Source organism: Ornithodoros turicata, chromosome 6, assembly GCF_037126465.1.
Source record: "Ornithodoros turicata isolate Travis chromosome 6, ASM3712646v1, whole genome shotgun sequence".
NCBI lineage: Eukaryota > Metazoa > Arthropoda > Arachnida > Ixodida > Argasidae > Ornithodoros > Ornithodoros turicata.
Genome location: NC_088206.1, coordinates 1,208,483 through 1,232,104, shown reverse-complemented (window position 1 = coordinate 1,232,104; position 23,622 = coordinate 1,208,483). Strand labels below are relative to the sequence as shown.

At 45.3% G+C, this 23,622-nt stretch overlaps 2 protein-coding genes across 5 annotated transcripts in view; one reads left to right on the top strand and one right to left on the bottom strand.

The window, feature by feature from the left end:
* Positions 1-1,576, top strand: part of LOC135398774 (neuronal acetylcholine receptor subunit beta-4-like) — a 67,000-nt gene extending 65,424 nt beyond the window's left edge. For all 4 annotated transcript variants that reach the window (XM_064630216.1, XM_064630217.1, XM_064630219.1 and 1 more), the window contains one exon: positions 665-1,576. In XM_064630216.1, coding sequence (XP_064486286.1) covers positions 665-987 — 323 coding nt within the window. In that variant the 3' untranslated portion in view covers positions 988-1,576. The remainder of the gene's footprint in view (positions 1-664) is intronic.
* Positions 1,511-22,420, bottom strand: LOC135398778 (uncharacterized). The gene is made up of 2 exons (XM_064630224.1): positions 21,954-22,420; positions 1,511-2,263 (listed from the first exon to the last, which is right to left on the bottom strand). Exons 1-2 carry the CDS (start codon positions 22,153-22,155, stop codon positions 1,845-1,847), a joined length of 621 nt encoding a protein of 206 aa, XP_064486294.1. The 5' UTR covers positions 22,156-22,420; the 3' UTR covers positions 1,511-1,844.
* Between the last annotated feature and the right edge of the window lie 1,202 nt (positions 22,421-23,622).

Sequence of the window (23,622 nt, the reverse complement as noted above, 5' to 3'; positions counted from 1 at the left end):
CAGCCAACGCGTTGCCAGCTGAACTTCCGAGGCCGGCAACAGTGCCTGGGCTACTACAAAGAAATAGTATTTCCTTTCACTTGCACTGTGGCCGTTGACCGGCTCCAGCATAGCGCTGACAAGAACGAAGCAAGCGCGAACTTGCGAAGCTAAGAAGAGACGAGGAACGTGACCCAGATCTGTATATGCATAGTTGTAGTATGGCCAGTGCTGCGTTTGAGAACGTACTGCAGCTCGTGCAGAGTGCTGTGCCGTTGTGTGCGGGACTTCGTTTTTCTTGATGCTGCGTCGAAACTTTCCACGCTGTCTTCATCCTGAGTGGGCAACGCGGTTTTGTTTTTCTTTGTCTATGCCGACTCGAAGACAGATCTATTCCGTGAAGCATCTTGTAGGGGGTGTAAAGTCAATCCTCTGGCGAATGGTTGTTTGTCACTACGGCCAGATATTTGAAACACGCGAACCCACTCCACGAGAACAATTCCATTTAGCGCCACCTCGCGTCCTGTATCATAGTTGCTAGATGGCTTTCATGATTTACATATTTTATAGTTTATTGTTGAGTTGTGTGCATACCATATTGACCTGGTCTTCCTTTATTGTCCCCCAAGAGAACTTTATATCCATACATCTACGTTCGATAATCCGCATCGCATTCGCTTGACAGAGCGTTACCTGGGATCGACGTGCGTTGCTATTGCTGTGGCCACAATGGTCTCTGTCCTGGTCATCAACTTGGTCAAGTCCCCCATGGTGTTCCGTCCACCGGCGTTCTTGGTGGACTTGCTATCCGGTGTAGCGGGACGTGTCTTCTTCCTGTGTCCTCTACCTCCGCCCCGCTCTGTGGATCACGAGGCGCTGACCGACGCCACGACGCCCATCGACAAACAAGACATCATTGCCAAACAGGAATGGTTCTTGGTGGCTCAAGCCATCGACAGAGTCACTTTCGTTCTTTATGCCATTTACCTCCTAGCTTACCACGCGTAGTGATCACGTTGTTCCACAAAAACCTTTTGTTTAAAGAAACTTGTATGGTGCATCAATTTATCCCTTGGGTGGGAACCGGGATTCACGTCACTTGTATCAGTATAGGCTAGTGGTAAGCTTGTTCTTGTAGTACAGCGGTTCTTATGACGAGTGTGGACACACCCTAAGGACTTGGAGCACTCCTGGGCGACTTAAGAAATGGCCAAGTGTTTTTCGCACTTTGTGATTCCTTAACTGACCGCATAATTAAAATGTCGTAACGTAAATCACTGGAATGTACGCAAGATTTCCCGTGGATATCCTTTGCGAGCATTGCATTCGTCCTTGCGAGTGAGCTAAATATGGTTCTGGTGTGTAGATATGTTGGTTGTGTTGTAAAACTCGTACTGTTCACTGTCTACCCTCCCTTTCAAGCGTCGTTTGTGTGCATGCATTTTCTCAGGAATTGGTCTTCTTTCTAGTGATGAAGGCGTACTGGTGCGTTAGGTACTTAAAATAAGTCACGTCTCACGTGATGTTGTCAGTTAGAGACGGTGAGTGAAGTTGTTTTTATTGTGCAAAAATGGCTTCAATACAGGATTCCCTTCAAGGTTTTCGTATCCGTTAACCACAGTCTGCGTTCATTTCCACATGAAATTTGTCTTTTATATTGCGTATGTTCCTACCTTCTAGCACGTTTATATTGTAGCTTACGACACATTAGAAACAATGAATGAAGAAAAGGAAGGGGCGATAAATTCACATGGAGCGGATGTCGTAGAAATGACGAGCGTCCACCTTCCTCGGTATCACAACATTTCTTGGACACAGATCTTCCCTTGTGGTCCCACATTGCATAGCAGTTCCTCGACACACATTCACTCCTCGTCTGTGACCAACAAGTCGTCCGCAATATCTCTACTTGGTCTTTTGGTTTCATGGGCGTCATCACTCGTGGTCAGCTCTCTTTCTTCATCCTCAACGGGTGCCGGCAAGGTGTCATTTCCGTTGTCGTCGAGAGTGCTTTCCTCTACAACGACGATGTCGTCCTCACCTGCCTCGTTATTATTGTCACCGACATCCATTCCTTGGTTATCGGATTGCTGATTGTTGTTTGCGTGATTATCGTTTTCAAAATTGTCGCTTCCGATGGCGTTGGACGGTGAGACAGCGTCTTCGATGATCATGTCAACCATGGCTACTTTGTCGTCGTCCGGTGGCACTTCTGGAGGGGACAGGAATTCTACTTCTTGTGACATGTTGTCGACTTTCTCTTCCAGGTTTAGAATGTCGGGTCCTGGGAAGAATGAGAGGAGGGGAATTACTGACATTCATGAAGACATCGCTGGTACTGCATGGTACCGCGGGTACTGAATGGTACTAGTACCACTAGCACTGAATAATACGGGCACCACATGCACTGAAACACCAATGGTACCTATACCACAGTAACTCAGTAGTCATCATTTAGCACTGCACTGTAAGAAACATTTTCGTAATTTTACTGCACAAGTGACTGCTAGCTCTGTAAGCTATATACTGCACAAAATCCGTTTGGAGTGCATTGCACAATTCCGAACTGGGCTTTCGCAGTTTAAAATCCCTTTAATGTAAGTGTCATTCTTTTGCTTATGAGAGCTGTGCATTGTGCACTCCAAACGGTTTCTTTTTTCTGTTTTTGTGTGGTAACTAGGTTATGGCACATATGACGGCAACAGAGTTAGCAGTCACTTGTGAGTAAAATTACAGTTTTTCTTTTTTTTTTTTGCATTGTGTGTATAGTGATGTGATAGAGAAAGGAAAACATGGGGACGTAAGTCACTACGTAGAACAAGAACGACACGCATTGAAGTACTGAATAAGACTCGTACCACCAGCGCTCAGTAGTACTGCTATCGCATCACCGAATTCTACAACAGCTGCAAAGGCACTGAATAGTACTAGTAGTACTGCCGTTAACGCTGAACAACTACTGAAAAGAAGCCTCAGGTCAGTAGTCGACGATATTTCGAACAGAGCCCATTCTTTAACTGGGCGAAGCCAGTGATCTGAATAGCACTAGTACTGCATCACTGAAGAACCCTGTATTGCATTGAAGTACTGAGTGGTACTACTACCGGTCATGGTACATAGCCGCGAAGACATGCAGAATGAAGAAAAGCGAGTCATGTTGACCACGAATTTCCTTCTGTTTGCTCACTAGATAATGTCGATAGTAAAGCCAATAGCTCTCGAAAAGGCTCATTTCTGAAAACATTATTACCAAACTCCGTGTACGCAATAAATGTTCTGGCACGTGTCACTATGCAGCCGCGGTCGTCCATTCACTTCAATGTACTCAGTCAATAACGGTGCCGCCTGACACGAAAAAAAAATTGCATTTCTAATATGAGGTCGTCGCACTCAGAGTCATTCACCTGAGCCAAGGAAGTCCAGAAACATTGACTAAACGATCGCAGATAAACGAGACGTTTAAACGTCCTCTCAGTTGGTATATGGACATAGCTAGGAGACGCTTATCTGCGAATAAATCGGTCGGTCGATACAGTTCCCGTTCAAAACGTTGCTGACCCACATGGTGGATGCCAAAATACAGGAAATGAATATTTCCGGAACAACGGAATGGCAGTTCGATCGGCTTTATACCCCAGCTCATGCCAAGACAGTTCATAGTGTCATACCGGGACAACTCATACTGCGCTCAACTTGTAGAAGTCTGAACTCATTCCAATTCGTGTCCCGCCGTGAAGTGGCATAGCAGGAAAAAAATGTCACACATTGTGACATGCCCCTGTCACACAAACACGTCGCCATACACATAGTTTTCCGAATGAGGTTCCGAAATTGATTGCAAAAATGAGCAATAAAGTGTTAGTCCTGTTGAACAGAGATCTGACTTTGAAATTGCGTGCCAATACATATTTAATCGTGAGACAACAGTGAACCAAATAGTCGAAAACATGCAATGTTAAAGTAGGACTCTGCAACAAAATCTCCACGAAGGTCGTGCCATATCCGTAAACTTTGGGATGTCAGGAACATGTGTACGAAATATGTCAGTCCAGAACAACGCAGATTTTACTCAAACGAATTATTACGCAGCGAGCGCTTCGCCTCTGTAAAGCGAGAGGGCACTAAAAGCAACACACTGCTGACATCATCCGGCATCCGGCAAGGGAGAAAGAATGCATGCTTGGAAGCAGGATACAATGCTGGGTGACGTCACGGAATCCTCCTCCGCACGAACCGCTGTGGTATGCACACGTGTTTTCTGCTCTTAGCATTTCGGTTTCGGTTTGCTATTGTCATTATTTGGGAATTTATTACTCGGGCAAAAGGAATGCGAATGTTGTACTCGGTATCGAGGGGGTGGTTCGTGTTCCGTATGATGCTCACCTAATTTGTTTCGGATCCTTGCGAAGTGTACCTTTAACTTCGACGGGCGGGCCCTCGCCACCCTCGCAGTGCGAATGTGACGACACCGGATATAGTTAGGCAACCCGCTCCCCAGTTGTATCGAGGCCGGGCGGGGGAAAAGTGCTAGCTGGCAAATTGCTGACGCTCGGAAAGCGCCACGCGAATATGTCATATCGCTGCGCTATGACCAAGCGATCGCGGGTCCGATCCCAGCCGAGGGCTGTAGCAATGTGGGGGAGGTAGACATTGAAATAAGGTTAAAATTTGGGCGGGTTGGTATGACATTCTTAAAATGGATAAAATACCCCAGTGCGAAGGTAAAACAATGGGACAAACACAGACAAAGGGACGACGCACAGCACTGACTGCAACCAAAAGAATTTATTTCCGTCACCATCTCCTTTTTATACCAATACCTTCTCTCCACACTAACTACAGCATCACGTGAAAATACATTCTACGCAAGAAAACATTCTATCTTATCAGACAAGGTTACTGATGGAACACTTATGCACGAATTCCCCAATTTCTTTATCGTTAAAGCTTCCAAGTATAGTAACGATTGTATCTCATTACGGCCGAAGTCTCATTACGGCCGATGTCTCAATACGGCCGAAAGTCTCAATACGGCCGATAATCCTTTAATCCCCAAGTGTCTCATTACGGCCAAAGTCTCAATACGGCCGAAGGCAGTCTCATTACGGCCGAAGATGTCTCATAACGGCCAAATGTCAAAATGTGTATTGTAACCTGCATTGATATGCAATGTCGCAGCCAGGTATGGATATATATTTAGCAGGGTATAAGCCATGCACTGTGCCCTTAGGGCCCTTATCATATTTATATACACATATTGCGAGACAAACGGTATGTTATCATACCACAGCACAATGCAACATATTGTGTAATGTGTACTCCCACAAGGTAGTGTAGGCTGTGAAGCAGGCTACTATGTGGAGTTAGCTACTTGTAGAGAGCTAGATGAATATTGGCTTTGTTGTGACGCTTTTGGAGCCATCCTACAGTCATTGGCCATGACAGAGCACCAATCTCAGTCGATGTCAGTTTATTTCCATTCGCCTTACAATGATACAATTCTTGCTTCTGGAATGAGTAAACCTGCAAGAAGCGATGAGCAACCATGAATAGGCTAGAATATAAAAAAAAACAACAACAACAAGCATTTGTCTCTACATGGCTCGTTTTAATGTGCACAAGCTGCACACGTGTTGATACGTGTCTGCTGTTTCATACAAGGTTAACATAAATATTCATTTAGACAAAAGAATGACAAGCCTTAAAAATGTGACTTCCAGGTAAACACAGAGCATGACCATGATATGAATATAGGTTCAGTAGTTCATTCCCTTAATGGAAACATGTGAATATCAAATAGTAATACATTACAATTCATGAAATGATGCATGCATAACTTTCCATTTCTGGTTTCTTTTTTATAAAAGTAGTGCACGAATTAACATTCGTGCACTACTACAAAATTTCTCACTTCACAACAGAACCTTATGATGATCTTAACAGCTCACCTCTTCGCCAGGACTCCCTGGGCAGCAACATCCTATTAGCCATGTTGTTGTTTTTCTTTTTCGGAATCCTTCGTGCAGCCACATACCATGCCTGGAATGGAAAACCAGCTATAAATAACAGTGTATTTGAATGACTTCCTCTATTTATTCTAATCAGATATGCTTTGTGCCTACAGTGGTGCACGAAGGCACATAAGTACAACATTTGCAGACGTTCGACGTAAGCAGTTCTTGGAGATCAATTCAAGTACGCCGACTTGCGCTTTTATTTTTGAAGAAATACGACGACAAATTTTAACAAATGAAATATGGCTCACAATGATACGAGTAAATGCTGCTGTACGGTGATGCATTATCGGTATCTTATCGTCTTCGAATAAATTTGTTGTTCCTAAACGCGCAACCAACTAGAAACGGCGCAAACCTACGAACGGATACCGAGTTACATCTATTACAGGCACTTCAGCTGTTTTGATTAATTTAAATTACTCTTATGAGAATCCAACTATGTGTGGACAGCACACTACTAAGACAGGCAATCTACGAAAGCATTACTCACCAGAATTACTGCTTGACTTGGTCTTGGTCAACACTGCGCGATATACGTTGGGGCTGTGGCGATTCATTCAACTCGATTTTTACCGGAACAACAGGCGCTGCTCGAAAGACAACGACGGAAAATAGAGAGCCGCTATAAAGTCCGCTAATTTGCACATTACAGCACTACAAAGCGATATATGAACACATCGTAAACAGCAACCACTCGCTCACACACACATGGATGGATGGATGGATTCTTGGTGCACCCCTGGTGGGCCTCTTTGAAACGAGGGTCCAGCAAAAAACAGCGAACTGTGCGGACACAAGAAACGAGGTACCCAACGTTGCTAGACACCATCCGAACTCCGAAGTGAGAGTAGCAAAACAACAAGATATCAAAACACGAAAGGAAGAGTATTGATCCCCCCTCCTTCTATAGCATGCAAAACGTGATTTGCGCTGAGATGAACATATATGTTCATGACGCGAGTAATTTTCACTTTTCACTGATCCAAAGGAGGTCACGTGGGATTGCTCGACGCTTGCGAAATCAACAATGAAAATGGCGAAACGAAACTTGTGAATCGTGCATTTGCTCTTCATGGTAGCTGCCCAAAAATCGAATCAAACTTATGGGACACTGGATTACAGGTAAGTTGGCATCTTTTTCATTCCTGCATATCATTACACTATACGTGAATACATGGTGTCATGTCATGGGTGTCATGTCTCACGATGCTGGGGAAGTAGTTGCAAGGGGAAGTGTGCATGGTTCTAGACTTTTAATTTTTGATCGCGTAATCGAAATATCGGCACCTCTCGCATTGTGGCTTGCATGTGACCAACCAAGTGCTGTTCCCTTACTAGCGCTTCCTACAAACGACAAATCGAAACATGTGGGAATGTATATTTTTGATTACTCATATGTAACAAGAAAATGTATCGTTTTCAGGTTGCTGCCACTACTCCATGTGCCCGCAATTGTCTTGCGTGTATGATTACACTAACGGCGTCGCCCACCACGGCGGAAGTGTTTTGCGTACACGCGTTTCAGCATGAAGCCTGCAGGTAACATCTGATGTTTACCCTTCGGATATTCTGAATTTACATATTGTAGCTTAGAGGAATTCCGAATGCCCAGAGTGACACACACTTTTAACATTGTGACATCAGTGCAGTGGCATAAGCTCTAATGTAGTGCCCCACGAAAATGAACAAGGGGTAGTGGTTTATCCAGAATCCCAAGCACGAGAAGGGTGTTGGAAAAAAATGTTGGAATAGTTACGTCATTACAGCTTAACATATCATTACAGACGTATCTGAAGCTGAAATCGCAAGGGCACCCCCTGTAGGGGGTGCACAGGCAAAAAAGTTAGGGGGGGTCTGGATAAAGCACTGATTTATTTATTTATTTATTTATTCAAACTACCCTACTTCTCCACTTACTGTGGAATTGCGTAGGGGAGAGGGAAATACAGCTGATACAAAAATGTCAATCACTATATCTAGCTAACAGAAACTCAGTGCTTTCTAAGTATCAGGAAGATTCAGACATAAATAAACAAAGCTCCATTGAGAACCTGTTTCTACTGTTGGTGGCAACTAGGTCCCGTGGAAGGCCATTCCATTCTGATATGGTTCGCACGAAAAATGAATCCTTAAAGACCGACGACCGGTGGCGATACGGCTCGACCTTGCATGCGTGATCCAGCCGTTCCGATATAAAATGGGGACTTCGCAAATAATCGTATCGGCTAACACCCGTGTATCCATAGTATATGTCGAAAAAAAGTTTCAAACGAGACGCCTTGCGGCGATTTTCCAGTGATGTCCAGCCCAAGGCTGCTTTTAAATCTGCTGATCTGACATACTGAGAGTAATTGTTCATGACAAACCTTGCAGCTTGATTTTGTACCCTTTCTATTTTCTTCCGAAGACCAATACCAGATGGGTCCCATACTGCGCTAGAATATTCCAAGATCGGGCGAACATACGACTCGTAAACTATTATCTTGATCTCTTTAGGAGCTGATCTAAAATTTCGTCGCAGGAATCCAAGTGTTTTAGTAGCTTTACTAACAGTCCGTTCGATATGTTTATCCCACTTTAAATTCCTGCTCAGCGTGATGCCTAAATACTTGTAGTCTTCTACAGTTTGAAGGACTGTGTTGTTTAGATTATATGTTAAAGTATGTATATTCGAAGAAAACGCGATAGACTGACATTTAGAGATGTTTAGTGCCATGCCCCATTCTCTGCACCAGGTCTCGATTTTGACCAGGTCTCTCTGTAGGATATTAATGTCATCTGCTGAGTGGATTGCCCGATATACTACACAATCGTCAGCAAATAACCTGATGCAAGAATCCACGACTTTGGGAAGGTCATTTATATATATCAGGAACATTAGTGGGCCCAATACTGATCCCTGTGGGACACCAGATGTTACATCAACTACTTTTGAAACTGCACCATTTATCACCACAGATTGCTTCCTATCTTTAAAATAGTCATTGAGCCAATTCAATACCATGAGGGGGACTCCTCCACCCCATGTCAAGCCTCATAAAACACCTCCTGAAATAGTTTCCTGGCTATGCAGCTGCATTATTATGACGTAATTGTCATTGTTGTCCATAATTCTTGAATATGTTTTGAATATATGAAAAAAAAAGTCTGCTTGACAGCATATGTCTTATAGTCATCATCAAACAAGAGCATATGTCATTTTGTTCAGTGGCTTATGTACTTTTTTGTAAATTTCAGGTGGACGTAAATTGTAGAAGGCAGCTAGTGGGGGAGAAGATCATGGTCATAGGTCATGTGACTCCTGGAGCTCCCAGTGGGCTCCCTTGTGGAGTACTTTTCAGAACACACACACACACAGTTTGCTCACAGAACCAACGAGTAGGATGTTGCTTGAATACTGAGAGAAAATGGCGTAACACATACAAATATCGTGTGACACATATGACAATAAAAACATTTTTCACGAGGGATGCATGAAACACTGTCGCAATATTGTGTGCATGAACCATTGTGTGTGACACAAGCCGTGGGGGCACACCGCCTCGGCCACATTTTGGGAAGCATAAAACACAGTATATACAGAGCTACTATGGTGGATGCTTCTTTTTTCTTTTTGGCCGTCATGAGACATCTTCGGCCGTAATGATACTACCTTCGGCCGTATTGAGACTTTGGCCGTAACGAGACACTTGGGGATTAAAGGATTTTCGGCCGTAATGAGACTTTCGGCCGTAATGAGACTTCGGCCGTAATGAGACTCGGGCCGTAATGAGATGTTACCATAGTAACGCCCCTTGTTTCTTGTTTTTATACAAAACCTTTGTGCTCTTTAAGTCGGGTTCACATCCATTACACTGTGCGAGGTGCCCACCTAATGTCGTTTCCATTCTTTTACTATTTTTGTTATGTTCTCTTAGTCTTGTGTTTAAGCACCGTGTTGTCTGTCCAACATATTTCTTTCCACATTTTAATGGAATACTATACACTACCCCTATAGCACATTTAACGTACGTTGTTTGATGTTCAACTTTACACCCGGTGTTCCGCTCCTTATTTACACTATTTAGTAGGGAATTAAGACCCCATCCCTTTCTAAATTCTTTTGGTTGCAGTCAGTGCTGTGCGTCGTCCCTTTGTCTGTGTTTGTCCCATTGTTTTACCTTCGCACTGGGGTATTTTATCCATTTTAAGGTAGACATTGCTTGCAGCACCGTGTGTCGGATATTTCTGGCGCACGTAAAAAAAAAACCCCAGGTGGTCGCAATTATCCGCAGTCCTACCCAAGTGCAACATGTCGCCACACTGGGCAGACAAACCTTACGTGTAACATCACGGTATCATTATTATTTTGACCAAGCGAACATGACAACACGGGATCTGGCAAAAAAAAAAGAAGAAAAAGTGGTCAGAAAATTGGTCATTCGAATTCGGCATATCACAACGGCTCCGAAAATATGATAAGCCAATCGCAGTATTCTTTGAAGAGGGTGACATCACATTGCTAAGCTTGGATTTGATAACTTTCTTTATAGTAATCGTTTCCGTAGAATTCTTCCGGTTTATTAAAGCGCCACCACGGACTAAATCTCGTGTCTTCAGAATCCTACCAAAGCTATGTTACTGAAATCTTCTTGTCTCACTTCACATTCCTGCAAAATATTTTGGCTCTACGTAGATTAATTTTTATTTTCGAGAACTGCCACGTCATGCTAGGCTCCGACGGAGCGCCCGGCTCTCATGTGGCAACGTTGTTGCCCTTCGCGTCTTCCGGGGGCTCACTTTTTGCACTCCGATAGCGGAGCCCCATGTGACATATCATCCGACCGCTCCAACCTTCGAGAAAACACAAAGGAGGGAGAAGACACCTCTCCTATTTTCCCCTCTTTCGATTGGTGTCACGTGACTTCTCCATCACGTGACCCTCCCCGGACGCCGGCGGCGTTGCTAGGAGACGAGTGCCCGCTCCAGAACATGACATCATTGCAATTTGTGGGCTTATGATTACGTCACCCGCTCCTCGCGTCATCGAAACTTGTGGAGGCTCAGCAGATCTTCAAAAATTGAGAGAAATACACAGCGTTCGTAAACAGGATTGAAATTTCGCATATAGAATCCTTGAGGCACATTCTTTTCATGGATTAAATAAAATAAGCACTGCTTTCCGGAGTGGCACTTTAAAACTCGCTATTTTCGGTACATCGGAAGAATTCTAGGAAAACGATACGTTAAAGGAAGTTATCAAATCCAAGAACTAGCAAGGTGATGTCACTCCCTTCAAAGAATACTGTGATTTGCTTATCATGTTTTCGCAGTTGTTATCGTGAACACTTTCCGATGCACTAAAACTCTCTACTGTACTGTTATTCTCTGACTGTCAAGGGCACGCGTGACAACCCACGGCAGTCCGAACCATTTTTAGACACGGAAACAATTGACGACTCTGTGACAATAATAGAACGAAGAAAAAAGAGCCATAGCAGTGGAGCGAAGATGTCGGGTGTGGTCCCGAAACGTGATTCTGCATCGGATGAGTGCTTCGCTCTGCTTTAGAAACGCGTGTATTACGACGAATACTTTGTTTATGATAGTTGGAGCGACCAGAATCGTAAAGGCGGAGCCACTTAATATGCTTTTGTTTCTACGATGGCAGCTCGATAGGCGTCACCAAGTAAGTGACCTTGGTTTGGCAGGGACGGAAATAGCGGGGCATTGAAGCTGTGGCGCACTCAGTGTCTTACAGACACTAGTGGCGAATTCGCGTGGTCGTTTCCTGGCATTTCTTTCTTTCTTTTTAATTTTTTGCCAGGTTTTGAATACATCTGTTCGCTCGCTCAAAACGTAGCAATCTCGCGTGTTCGCGTGCCGTTTTCCAGGAATCTGTCAGCTAGTACCTTTCTTGCCCAGTCCCGATCTGGCCGGGCAGCGCCTTGCCCAATTATATCCGGTGTCGTCACATCGGACGCGTTATGTTGGTGCTCGGAAGCGTTCCCTCTCTCCCGGGATCACTTAACAGCACCAAAGCAACTTCCGGTGCACGTTCCCGTGTGCACCCTTGCGCCCCTTGTCTCATGCAAGGGTAAAGCGGTACGACTTTCGGCCCGTGACGCATTTTCCGGTGTACGCGCTGTTTGGCCATAAACATGGCGTTGGCGGGATTGGTGGGCGGCTTCCCTTACAGAAGGCAGACGACAGAAGGAAACTCGAGCAGTGGCGCACGTGCGGGGCGTTTGGCTTCCGGATAGCCTCACAAACACCGTTAAGTGGAGACACCAAAGGTACGTTCTCCTGAGAACCCGGGAAAGGACGGTCGGGAGCATCCATACCGCAAGAGCCCGCACTGGCCCCGATTAGCTCGCACGCCGAACCTAGCGTGATCCACAAGCGACTAAAACACTTACATTCCTGGCACTCATATTCGGGTGGCAGCGGTCACGTAATCCACCGTGGGCGCCAGAGTCCGTGTTGCCAGGAAATGACCCACGCAAATTCGCCATAACCATGCGCGAGTATTGGATTTTTTCGAATACCGAAGCGGATAATTCTATATTATTCGGTAGAATACGGGACATATTCGAATCGACGTTCCTTCCAAACCTAATGTATTCCAATATACTCAAGCCGTACACGTAAGGCCGACACAAGAAAGGGCATAAAACAATGTCAGCGCTACCTGTTTATGTCTGGGCATGTGTATTATGTCCTGGTTTGTATTCAACTCGGTTTTAGAACAATTCGTTTCGTATTTCTTTGGGTTTTTCGCTTCGGTTTGAAGAAAAATTATTCGCGCATACCTAACAGACGCGGTAAAAAAGATACACACAACGACGCAAAAGGCACGCACCAGTGGCGTGGCTTTTGTGTGCGTGGCTTTTACGTTGTTGTGTGTGTCATTTTTAGCGCTTTCAGCTTTTACGATGATGACTTCGGTAACCGTGCTTTGTTTTTTTCTTCTTTCTGTTCGTTTTTGCTCAGATGTATCTTTGTTTTACTTTGTTTGCTTTTTATGGATTAGTGATGTGCACTAGCTTTAAGCAACACGCTTTCACTCGTCATTCAATTATGTTAGTCTCACGGACAGTTTATGTAATATTCTTATAAATCGAAGATGTCCTCGTTTACTGACATGATGAGTTTTGAGAGAAACTTTAGAGAACCCCGATGTTAGAAACCAATGCAAGCAGCGTAAAACAACTACATTTGTCCCATTCTTCACTATTTTAATGTACTTGCGATGCATTCGTCAACTTCGTCAAACCACCTCTGCTATTCACTTATTTAAGCATGTCAATATAGCACGTACGTACATAACTTTGTCAATACAGCACGTCAATACGTCATTGTTTCACAGGCTCCGGCTCAATGTACCATACAGTGCAAGACTCCTGTACAGGCTTGGGAAGGCGGACTCTCCTAACTGTCCAGTCTGTGGCTCAATCGAAGACGTCGAACATATTATAGTTACGTGCCCAAGATACTCTGAGTGTCGTGACAGACTTGTAGCCGCGTTAGGCCGGGTTGACAATCGACCCTTCGGAGTGCAGAAGGTGCTGGGCCCATGGCCAATGAGCACTCAACTGCCAGCTTTGCGAGCCGTTACACAGTTTTTAAGGGACACCAAGCTGTTAGATGGGCTATGACCTGTCTGTGGCGTTCGTCGCCGCTTCGCGACATCTCCAGTGGGTGATGGTGGATGTGTCTGGAATTCCTTTCCTTAGGTGATCTGGGGTAGCCGGCCCTCGTGATGAGGGCTACAATCCCCATTTTTTTCTTTCTTTCAATCAATCAATACAGCGCGAGCTGGCAGACACCGTAGTAGACGACACGGGTGTCCTCACCCTATACACGTAGGTGGAGCTAGTATTGAGCCACCCTACCTATATACCTAATCCGTGTATGGCACGCCAATGTTGTTGACGAGGACAGCAACCTCCTTAAGGTCATTACTGGCTTAATTTCATGCGTCGCACGGGAAGACATCAATAAAACCGGGAACCACCCTCAAAAAATGCATATTTTGCGGGCGAATTAGCTCTCGCTCACTCCCACGATCGTGCCGAAATTATTTTATGAATCGCCTGTTGTTCAGACGCACCTTCGGTGGATCAGCATGTCCCGCTAGTGATCCCAACTTGATACGGTAGTCGTTCCTGGCGAGGGACGTTCAAGGAGCAGGGTGAGACCATTAGCAGCGGCCGGTTGGACGATAAACAACATGCGACACCCTGTACAGTGAGCTTCGTAAGAGAATGAACACGTTTATAGGAGTGCCCGTATCACGCGACTTTTTAGTGACAAGCAGCAGGTTGGTCCACACTACGTCAGCAAATCAGGCTGAGTCTCCAAGGTCACCCCATTTCGCGTACAGCTTATTTTTTGGTCTGAGATTTTGGACACCCTTGAACAAAAATATTTTGCGTTGTATAGCTCCCGAAATAGCCCGATGAACTAAGCAGAGTTTCATAAAACGGGATTTCATTGCTTCTGGCACCGACAGCTGAGACCCTTAGGTTAGCAAAACTGATCCTTGGACCAGCGGCGCGGCTCATGGTCATATAGAATTACCGTATTTTCCGGTGTATAACGCGCACTCGTGTATAGCGCGCACCTCTAAAAACGGGCCGAATTTGAAAAAAGTTCCATGTATAACGCGCACCGCAATGTTGCTACAAGCTTATGTGCTGCCACCAGTGTACACAATAAACCAAGGCGGTGTATTATGCATCCATATGCATTATTTGAAGCACATTTAGTCAGAGCCGTTAAACTCCGATGCAACAGAGTCGGTGTCACATAGTATACTTCACTCGCCTCTCCGCTTTCGGTTTCGCGTCCCTTCTCAATCACGCCAGCCTTCTGAAATGAATTCAGGATTATTGACCTTAAGTAGCATCATTAACGTTTTAGGAAGCCGGTGCCCTTTGGCCGGTTTCGTCAACTGACCCTAAGAGATTTGGGAGAAAGTCACAGCACACCCTGGAAGTGGCTAGAATTTGTACGTCGCCGACCTGAGAAAGACCTCTGCAGGAAAATATTTCCGTGTATAACGCGCACCGTTAAATAACGCGCAGGAACTCTTCAGAGCGCTTTTTACTATATAACGCGCGCGTTATACACTGGAAAATACGGTACGTATATTATTGTGTAGTCCATCGATGGAATAAGAAGCTGTTTATGACATTATATAGCCCGTTGCTGAAACACCCGTCGATGAACCCATTCCGAGATTTCTGTCTAACAAATTGTAATCGATTCGTGACAATGGTGTCTTTTCTCATCCAGGGAGGCTTTTTCTGAAACGGAAGCTACCGTGCTCAGGACCATTAGCTTACAAAAGGATGAAAGTAGGCCATCAAATATATACCTAAATACCAGGCCTCTAAAATGATTTTATCCACGCGATCTGCACATGCTTCGATTCTGATTATGTCTGGCATGTCTTCGACGGCGCTGAACGGATCCCTACAGCTATTCCTTTTTTCTTTTTTTTTTGCCGACTCGGGATTTTAAATACGTGTCTAGCCTCGTTGTTGCTGCATGGGCCGTAGAGGTAGGTGAGCCGTGTCTTCCCATTTCCGCTATTCCCAGTTTGCCTAACCCTTTTTAGCGGATCGTCTACGCATCCCTTGGCATGTTAACCCATCCCGAACTGCACGGGGTCTCATTTCGCTTACGGCAGGCAGTCCCGTTTCGCCTACCGGCCTGTGAGACGTGAAGATAGAAGGCGGTTCCTTTGCACATGACCAGCAATGTTTGAGACATATTTCTCTGTTTACCTGTACTCGCCAGCTGCCCTTTTAGCTATACACCTTCGGTCACGTATTTTTGGCTATGTATATTGATGAAATCAGGGGTAGAAACAGGAACACTCACGTATATGTTGAGCTACATATTATATCTAAGGGGGGGAAAAGGATATAATAATTTCAAGCTATAAAACTAGTTAGTGAAGATGAGGATTAACGTGACGTTCCTAACGTAATGTAAAATCCTTGACTCCATTTTCACAGGGCCGCCGTGCAGGCCGGCTGTAGCGGACGACTGCGTGCTCGTTGTTCCTGAATGGAAAGTAAATCCTACGATGGCACAACAGCCGAATGCACAGTTCAGTTTCAGTGGCATCGGTTGCCTGAAATTTCAACGAATCTCTGGACTACTGCAAAGAACGATACGAAACTGAACAGGAAACAAGCTCCAACGTACTTGTCTCATCCCGTCTTGCAGCCACCTTTTTTTATAATCTTTCTACTGTTGTCTGTCTGCAGACTCACAGTAGTCTCCCAGGTTTACGTGAGTCGCTTCCTTCTTGTTATTCGTTTTCAACATACGCACTCACGTCCGTAATCCACACACACACACAACGAAATGAAGATGAGATGGGACTGATGCACTCCAGCAGGCTGGGCGCTGCCCCAGTGCCAATTATACATAATGAAGGATTATGGTGGAGATGGCAGTTCAGGTGATCAAAGCATAGTTACCTACGCAAAAATTACCTATGTGTGCATTGAAATGGGTGTGTATGTTGAAAAGCGACGAATGAAAAGAAGGACGCAGCAGTATATAGGAGGCAAGCGAGCATGCTGGTTTCGTGGAACAGACAACATTTCATTGAGGAGGGTAACAAATGGGGATGGAGACTACTACAGACTCTCTAGACTTATTTAAGAAACGACTGCAAGACGTCTCCCGAGAAAAGACCTCGCGACACCCTTTGAGTACCACAAAGAAATGTTTTTAAACATTACATTAGCACAAAAAGCAATTCTTCGAGATGCACGAAAAACGTACATTTGTTAGCGATGTTATGTATATATTGTAGTAGCGGACCCCGCTATGCACGGGAATCAATCCCTCTTTTTACCTTTAACATCCATTCATAAATCACCGAAAACGCTTTACTCGATAATTGTTCCATTTGTCATTGTGTCATGTCGTTTTGTTTGATGTGATATGGCACACACCTAGATTTCGAAATGTACGTGAGGAGTCCTTGTTTGCGCGTCACTTGTTGGCAAACGACTTTGCGCGGATTGACAGCCGACCCGTTGACGTCAGACTCATTATGGGACCATGGGACAAACGAAAGCAGATGTCCGTCTTGCGACCCTCTATCAAAGTCCTTGAAACTACCGGCCTGATCGACTCCCTCTAAGAAACCGTCAACGTCGTCAGCATCATCCTCATCACCATCCTCTGATTTTCCTCCAATAGCAATGGGGTAGCATTCTGCTCAATGAGCGGAAGACATCCCCATATCGTCGTCATCATGTCGACCCATGAGCTAATTCCTTTCCTGCAGACCTCAATCGCTAATGGTGCGGGACGGGTATAGGTAATGCCCACCTGGTCACGCCTAATACACTGCGGGGAAAAAAATGGAGGTGTCACAACTGCACCTTGTCCCTAAGAACACTCTCTTTGAGAGTAAAATTTATGTCTTCCAAATGGAGTTCATATTTACTCCACTCTCAAGGAGTAGCTATGACACCAGTTACAGGTGTCACGCTGACACCATTAAACAGGTTCATGCCGCCACAGGTTCTGCACATGCTCTGTAATCTTCCATGGTATTTCTTGTGTTTTCTTTTCGCTTATTTCGTGTGCATATGCACAAATGTACTTCGCTCGATGCGACGTTTGGGAAACGGTAGCGTTATGGTGGTACAGAAGAGGAAAGGGTGTGAAGCCATGCACTGCCACCTGGAGGATGGGAATTTGGGTAGTCCCAAAGAACTACTTATAAAAGAAAACACTCGAGGTGTCCTCAGTGGCCTTCATCGGGTAGTTCCCTCGAACGCAGTAAACGCAGAAATAAATAAGTAAAGAAACTGGCTTGACAGAAGGTCGCATACTACGCGATGCCCTCCCGTAAGGGTGAAATCCTCACCAACTGAGAACTTAGTGCAAAGCTAATGCTTAAATAACCGAGACGATACAACAACTGAATAGCTGGGCAGTACACGTGTTTATAAATCGAAAATCTCCGCACGAGAAGCAGGGCGTTGTCACTCGCAACTCGTTGATTAAACATTCGACATCGATGGGGAGTAACTAGTCACAGTGAGGGAGTTACTTGGCAAATGCGAAAGGCAGGAGCAATCACTGACAGGGGAGTGAAAATGGAGTAAAGTGGAAAGTTACTCCCTCGTGACTCCCTTTTTTTCTCAGAGTGAATTCGATTGCGCGGCAGTCTCATCTCGCCTAACGCCACTCACTCACCCCACCTGTATAATCCGATGACTTGGATCAGGCGAAATGAGACGTAACCAGATGAAGAACACGCTATAAATCCACTTTTATCTCGTGTTGTTGCTGAACACGAAAACACGCTTGCTGTAACTTGAAGGCCCATGAGCGACAACCAAACGGACAACCGTCAGACTACAAGCACGAGCGCAAAATACACGGCTGTGTTGTCTCACTGCACACTCAGACTTTTAATCGTAGGACGTCATAAGCTGTTCTCTGAAACCTTCTGCTGTCGCAAGGGTCATTAAACGTAGAGAGTTCTTACAGAAAGAAAAGCCTGCGTAATCAGTTACTTCATCCGGCCAGGTTGAACAGCCTATCACAGACGAAAAATTGCCTTTTGTTTGCCCGTTCTGCAAAACGAAACTACTTTTTTTTTTCTTTTTTTGGTGGCGCCCTCTGGTCACGTCGCGCATTTCAGTGTCGTTGACTCGTACTGCATAGCGATGATAGCAGCGCCGTTGCCATGCTAACACTGTCGCTTCACAGTCTGGACACGACAAGGTTGCCTTCATAAAAAGAATGAAGGGTCGACATTGTAGCCTTATGGGATCAAGGAGAGGCCGGCTGCTGTTTTTATAGCGTCACGGTGAACGACAGAGGTGATGTAATTGTTATTCACTGGCGTGTAACACGTCGTTGGATTATAGGCGTCATTCGCTTTGCCGCTTTCGGATTATGTTCGCCTCGTTCAAAGAAGTGGTTGTAACATTACCTTTAAAGTGGAATCCACGAAGAAAATAGTCTGAGCTTTGGCAGACACCAAAAAAAAAAAAAAAGAATAAGACAGCGACACGGACGAAAGCTCAGAGCAGCAAAGTTGTCTTTAACCAACTGTTTTCTTCATGGCTCTCACCGACCAGCTTGTTTATGCTACTTTATCTTTGAAATGCAACCTCGCTGATTTTTTATTTTTTATTTTTTTATATCGCGCGACCGGTACAACGAGCTGACGATTTTGCGTTTATCAAAATTTCACATTTTGGGTGTGTTTTTTCCGGTCACAGCACGCCGAATCCCACTTCGCCGAATGCAGTTAAGCGAATTATCTGTGATGGGGAAGGCCTGTCGGCGAGTTGGATCACGGCGGACAATGACCGGAAAGGTGCGACAGCAGATATCTTCTACAGTGACAAATCATGGAATCGCCTAGGGAACCATAGCCGACGAACTCTAAGCGGTGTAGACAGATGACGCGTGTACATGGCACACTGCAACCATCCGGCTGTGGAAAGTGCATCAACATACACTGTTGTATGTCTATCACAATATCAGTAACAATATTCATGACGGGAAACTCCCGAGTCTTGAGAGTGTATATAGCAAGAACACATATAAACAAGGTCTGAAACACAGCTGAGAAGTGTAATACAGGTGACAAATTTATTCAACAGCAAGAGTAACAACTTCTCAGATGTCTTTGAGGCCTTACTTGTGTGTAACCTTTCCACGTTCCCTGGCCTCGTCATTAATTCTTGCCAGCAGCTCGCTTGTTTTCTCACCATTCGTTGAGTAAGGATAGCTCTGCTGTTTTGTAATTTACTCACTTAGAAGTAGGAAAAAAAATATTGTATTTAAGGGCATTAACTTTCTCTCGGCTGTTTCGCATGCCAGGTATTCTACTACTGCTCTTATTGGTCGCTGTCGACTCTGCGTTGCTATCGTGAAAGGGGAGTGTCCTATCACAGGCTTAATAAGCAGTTGCAGCGAAAGCAGAGGCAGCGTTATTGCTTAGAGTTGCCGTTGTTGGCCACACGCGAGTGGGCATAGAGCATAATAATAATAATAATAAGAAGAATAACACAATGTCCCATGAGCAACGGAATGGGCTGCGATCTGCCTGTGGCGAGCGCAAAACAGCACAGTCAACGCCAGGTCACCTCACAGTCTGGACGCGCAATCGTCTCTTGGGCGACTTAGGAATGGACATTCGGCAGGTTGCGCTTTTCAATGCCTTCAATGCATTCGGCAGGTCAGGATCTTGCAGACGCACGTGTCTTTTATATAAGTCGTGTCACACGCGTTTGATTTTACCGAGAAATATGTTGGACTTCTTTCTGTTCATACCGCGACTCCAATGGAAGAGACCTTGGAGATGCTCTCGACATTGCGCTCTCATTTACTGTGCGTGTTTTAGCATCGTCCGCGCATCTGGAAAGGATTGATGGTGTGTGCGATCTACTATTTCTCTTTGGTCAAGCAAAAATGAAGAAAAAGATTAGAGACAGACCAGGCTGAGAGCGCTATCAGTACTATCGAGTAACTAGTTAGTCCAGGAAAGGGTCATGAATGAGCAATCCCAGTGGTTGGTGTAATCAGTAATGTCAGTGGCAGCCGCTAGGTTTACTTTCACTAATGTGCATGTGATTGTTCTGTTTGCGATACACTTGCCTCAAGTCTCTCCCTAAATGTTTGCATTGCCATCTGTATGATGGGACAAGCACAATGCTTGCCCACATCACATACCAAAAGTAGTACTGCCCTCGCCCCAAAAACGGAGAGCGGGCACTCACTGCTTTGTCTCCCTTCCCGGCTAGCATTAGGACGCGGATTTGAAGGGAAGACACGAAGAAGACATCAACCTAATGTTTCCGAGTTCGTCTACCTGTCCCATACTTATTCTGCACAAAGAGAGAGAGAGGTAACCGGGCTCACGGAGCTGGGTAACACCCAGAAGTGATCCGTAATTGCTCCGTTTCTTTTAGTAAAAGGTGGCCACCTCGAAGAACATGTTTTTTAGTTCGGTGTTAGCGCCGCGAAGCAACTGTGGTGATAAGCGGAGTACAGATGTGGACAGGTGGAGAGAGGACAGCAGGAAGGAGTGGGGGACAGGGTGTCAATTTGCGCCCTGGGCCGATTTCGAGGGGAACTGTACCGACATTCGTCCGGGAAGTCTTCGGAAAACCCAGGGAAAACCTCAGACAGCACAGCCGGTGGTAGGATTCGAACCCACCACCTCCCAGTCTTCAGCAAGACCTTGGCTACCACCAGCAACGAGCGGGACACCTTAACCCGCTCGGCCATGCCGCTGGTAAGAATATAAAGGGTGTAGGCAAGCAAGCTGGTTTGGACTGGAAGATTGAGGAAAAATCTTCCCGGGAACAGCACTGCAAAGGATGTTGCCCCGACGAGCGTTTTATAGGCCGTGCAATCAAAGACATGGCCCACCCGGGGGCGGAACTGGGAGAGGGTAACGCATCTTTGAGTCTGAGGAAGGTAAACGCAAGTAGTATGTGAGGAAAGTAGGCGAGTGTGTGAACAAACAAAAAGAAGATGATGAGCGTGCTTTCAACGACGGTATTCATGGTGCCACGCGCACTGGTCTCCTCTTTCGCTTTTTCCTTGTCTCATTGTGCCATCAGCAGCCAAGGAAAATGTCAGTATACGGTCTCTGTCCACAATCAACGAAGCTCAATCTGTAGGTGAAAAAGCATGGACCACAAACAGATATTCTATCGTTTCTATAAAATCTTACTACCAGATATCGTGCTAAATGCGGTTAGACACAATTTTTGCCCAAATTACCTTTGCAGAGAACCAAAGAACCGAGTCGTCCACGAAGTACGCTACAAATTTTGTCTCGCGTTATGCGAGAGCAACACTGTAAAGGGTGCTTTTCCTGTCGCGTCACAAGTGCTACAGTGAAGTGTGAATGATGTGCTCGTACCGCGCACACAAAATCCCACGTGTACGCACCCGTCAACTCACCCGTCATGTGGCCGCTCCCATTGGTCTCCATGTCACCAATTTTAGATGTCTCCTCTAAAAAGTCTCCGCTGATGACAACCTTGGGCGGGGGCTGGTTGATGAGGTTGTTCATCCTCTCCACTCCGTCGGTCACTTCAATCGGTGAGATGCCGTTCTTGGGTGTCATGGGTAATGTGATCACCTTCCCGTTTGCACAGCCCATGGCGCCTCAGAAGTTCCAATCAACACGAACCACAGAAAGTTACCTCTGAAGCTCTTAAACCTTACGCTGCTGACGAAGTGGCGGTGTACATGTTTCCTTATTCTTGAGCAGATCGTGACCGAGAGCCGTGCACAAATACGTCGTAAAAAGTTTACTTCTAGTAGAGAGCAAGGTGGATGCCAACGTTGGATGTCAATGTTTTTACCAACAAGCTTCGGCTCTTCTTGACGAAAGTATCAAAAAGTCAATCACGAGTACGAGTGGAAATCACCGTCACGTTCACTGACGCACCTGTTTCGCACGATTCGCGAGTCCATGAAATGTTACAAATCCCTTCGAAACCGCAGGTTTCTGCTGCGAGCAGCTCTGAGCGCCTTCTAGTTATATCCACAGATCCGACTTAATTCCCCCAGAAGAAATACAATATCTTCACCAAACCGATTGGGTGTCCACGTCTGGAAGTTACATCTTCCTACATGTGACTGATGCACTTTGGTCAGCAACTCTGGAACTTTGAGGAGATCCACTGAGTCCGTTTCTCTGACGACGTCCCGCAGAACGCACTCCAGTCAATCGGAGGCGGTCCTGGGACCACGTGGTCATTCGTGACGTCACATCGACGCAGCTCGATGCCATCGATTTTACACTGGCAAAGGACGCTCGATGCATTAGCATGACTGTTTTGCTTGCTTCGACGATTTCACCTGGCTTTTACGATAACCGTATGATTGATGATATCCTAGGTGGCTTGTGTAGTTTCTTTATAATAACCTACGTGGCGATAAGATAGCGCCCTTATGTCTTAATATAACAATGATGTAAAGCAACTGAACGAATGATTTTTTTTTAATTACGAGGCATATTCGCGACGTAAAGCCGTCCTAACGTTGTTGATACGACATTTCACACGGCACACAGTCCACAAGAGCATAAAAAGGAGAATGCCAAGTTTATGTGAAGCACGCAAAGTAAGGTAACATTTAGCGACCAAATTATGCACTCTAAAAAATGAGTAATTTTAGTCCCTTTGGAGACTAAATGCATTGCCACAAAAATCAGTCACTTTCGGGAGTAAATGCACGGGACGAAATGAATGTCACAGAGTGGAGACTGCATTTCACGCTCTGTTCAAAGAATCCCAGGTACATAATTCATGGGCATGAATGAAAATACTTTGAATTACTTTGAATTAAACCGTCAACCGTGATATGTCGAGTGATATCGAATCTTCCGACATGCATAGGCCAATTTCGCGAGAAAGAACCTCTATTTTTTTCCCCTCTGTGTTGGTGGAAAATTGCTAAGATAAGTCTATAAGTCATATAGACTTATTCCAGGAAATTCATAGACAGCACATATTTACGTAGACTGCTGCAATTCAGGAGGCCACCTACGAAGTTCAGTGACTACTTGCAGTCCTGGAGAGTACATTTCGGGATTTGGGGGAGTAAAACGGGGGAGTAATTG